General features: G+C 46.7%; 1 protein-coding gene across 1 annotated transcript; it reads left to right on the top strand.

Moving 5' to 3' along the window:
• Window positions 1-399: 399 nt before the first annotated feature.
• On the top strand, window positions 400-1,916 carry LOC308138401 (E3 ubiquitin-protein ligase TRIM21-like; the record flags this gene model as incomplete). Its single annotated transcript, XM_080507490.1, has 1 exon — window positions 400-1,916. One exon carries the CDS (start codon window positions 400-402, stop codon window positions 1,732-1,734), a length of 1,335 nt encoding a protein of 444 aa, XP_080363616.1. The 3' UTR covers window positions 1,735-1,916.

Here is a 1,916-nt window from a genome sequence, read left to right as displayed (position 1 = left end):
ATGGCCTGGTAGACCTTGACCATCACGTGACCGTTGTGTTTATAGGAAACGTAGTCCTCAAGCAAGATTGTGACACAACTGTGTGTTAGATATAAAATATAACGATTCAACGTTCAGCCTGTAAAGAATAACTTCAAAATCTTTCAGTGACTCAAGTGTTTACAACTGGACAAACAGGTTCTGCCAGAGTTTTTTGGTCAGTTTGCTGTTTGGAGCGTCAACAGCGCGAACAATGACTTGAGGTTTCACTTCTCAGCCCGACATTAACGTACGATCCAGTGTGTGTCAAGATCGGGGATTGACACCAGCATCAGGATGAAGTGACGTGAAACAGTAGAATTGTTCACTATCGAAGTATTTGACAACCTCTTCAATCAATGTTGTCCTCAGTGTGTCGAGATGTCGGCCGCAAGCAATCGCCTGCGCTTTGAAGAGCAGTTCCAGTGCGCCATCTGTCTGGACGTGTTCACTGATCCAGTCACCACACCGTGTGGACACAACTTCTGCAAGAACTGCATCGCTCAGCACTGGAACACCCAGGTGAAATGTAACTGTCCCCTGTGTAAAGAGCTCTTCTGTAACAAACCTCGACTGAAGGTCAACACTTTGCTGTCGGGGATGATTGCTCAGTTCAGACAGGAAGCTGAACACCGAGCCAGCAGCAGCTCAGAGCAACAAGCTGCCGGACCAGGAGAGGTTCCCTGTGACCTCTGCACTGGAACCAGAGTGAAGGCCGTCAAGTCCTGCGGGGTGTGCCTGCACTCCTACTGTGAGACTCACCTGAAGCCTCATCTGACCCGTTCACACCTGAAGAAACATCAGCTTATGGAGCCTATGGAGGACCTGGAAGCCAGGATGTGTCCGAAGCACCAGAGACCTCTGGAGATGTTCTGTATTAATGAGCAGACATCTGTCTGCCCGATGTGCGCTGTTTTTGAGCACAAGACTCACAAGGTTGTTCTTCTGAGTGAATATGAAGAGCAGAAGATGGGGCAGAGGAAGACAGACGAAGATGTTGAGGTGTTCAATGCTCTGGTGGAGTATGTGGAGGGAGCTATGAAACAACTGATGGACAGAATGGATCAGGAAGAGGAAGCCATGGGAGCTCAGCTGAAGGGGACGGTCAGCAAAGAGTTGAAGAAGCTGTCTGAGCCTGAGCTGAAGAGGAAGCAGCAGTTTGCAGTGGATGTGACTCTTGATCCTGATACAGCACATCCTAAACTCATCCTGTCTGATGATGGGAAACGAGTGAGCCTGAGTGATGTGAGGAAGCCACTTCCAGACTACCCAAAGAGATTTTCCTCTGGTCAGTCTGTTTTAGGGAGACAGAGTTTCTCTTCAGGTAAATTTTACTTTGAGGTTCAGGTTAAAGGAAAGACTGAATGGGTTCTAGGAGTGTGCAAAGAGTCCGTCAACAGGAAGGGGAAGATCACACTGAGCCCTGATGGAGGTTTGTGGGTAATTTGGTTGAGAAATGGAAATGAGTACATAGCTTGTGAGAATCGTACTGACATTGATCTCTCTCTGAGGTCTGTTCCTGAGAAGGTGGGGGTGTTTGTGGATTATGAGGAGGGTCTGGTCTCTTTTTATGATGTAGGTGCTGCAGCGCTGATCTACTCCTACACTGGCTGCCGCTTCAGCGACAAACTCATCCCCTTCTTCTGTCCCTGTCGTAATTATGGTCGTAACAACTCTGCGCCTCTGATCATCTGTTCGGTCAATCAGACTGTCTGAGGAAGATTCACCAACAATTGGTTGGAAAGTGAAAAGATATACTCTGATTTATTTGATCAAATCCAGATGTTCAGTGTATACTAAAGTCACATTCTTACCTTCAAACATCTATCCTGAGAAATTGAGACTTTTTAATTTAAGACCTGAAATATTGCAATTGTTTTTGTGGTGATTTGCTTTTT

Source organism: Blennius ocellaris, assembly GCF_963422515.1.
Source record: "Blennius ocellaris genome assembly, chromosome: 13".
Taxonomy (NCBI): Eukaryota; Metazoa; Chordata; class Actinopteri; order Blenniiformes; family Blenniidae; genus Blennius; species Blennius ocellaris.
The sequence above is the reverse complement of the archived record's forward strand: the minus strand, read 5'-3'. Positions and strand labels throughout refer to the sequence as shown.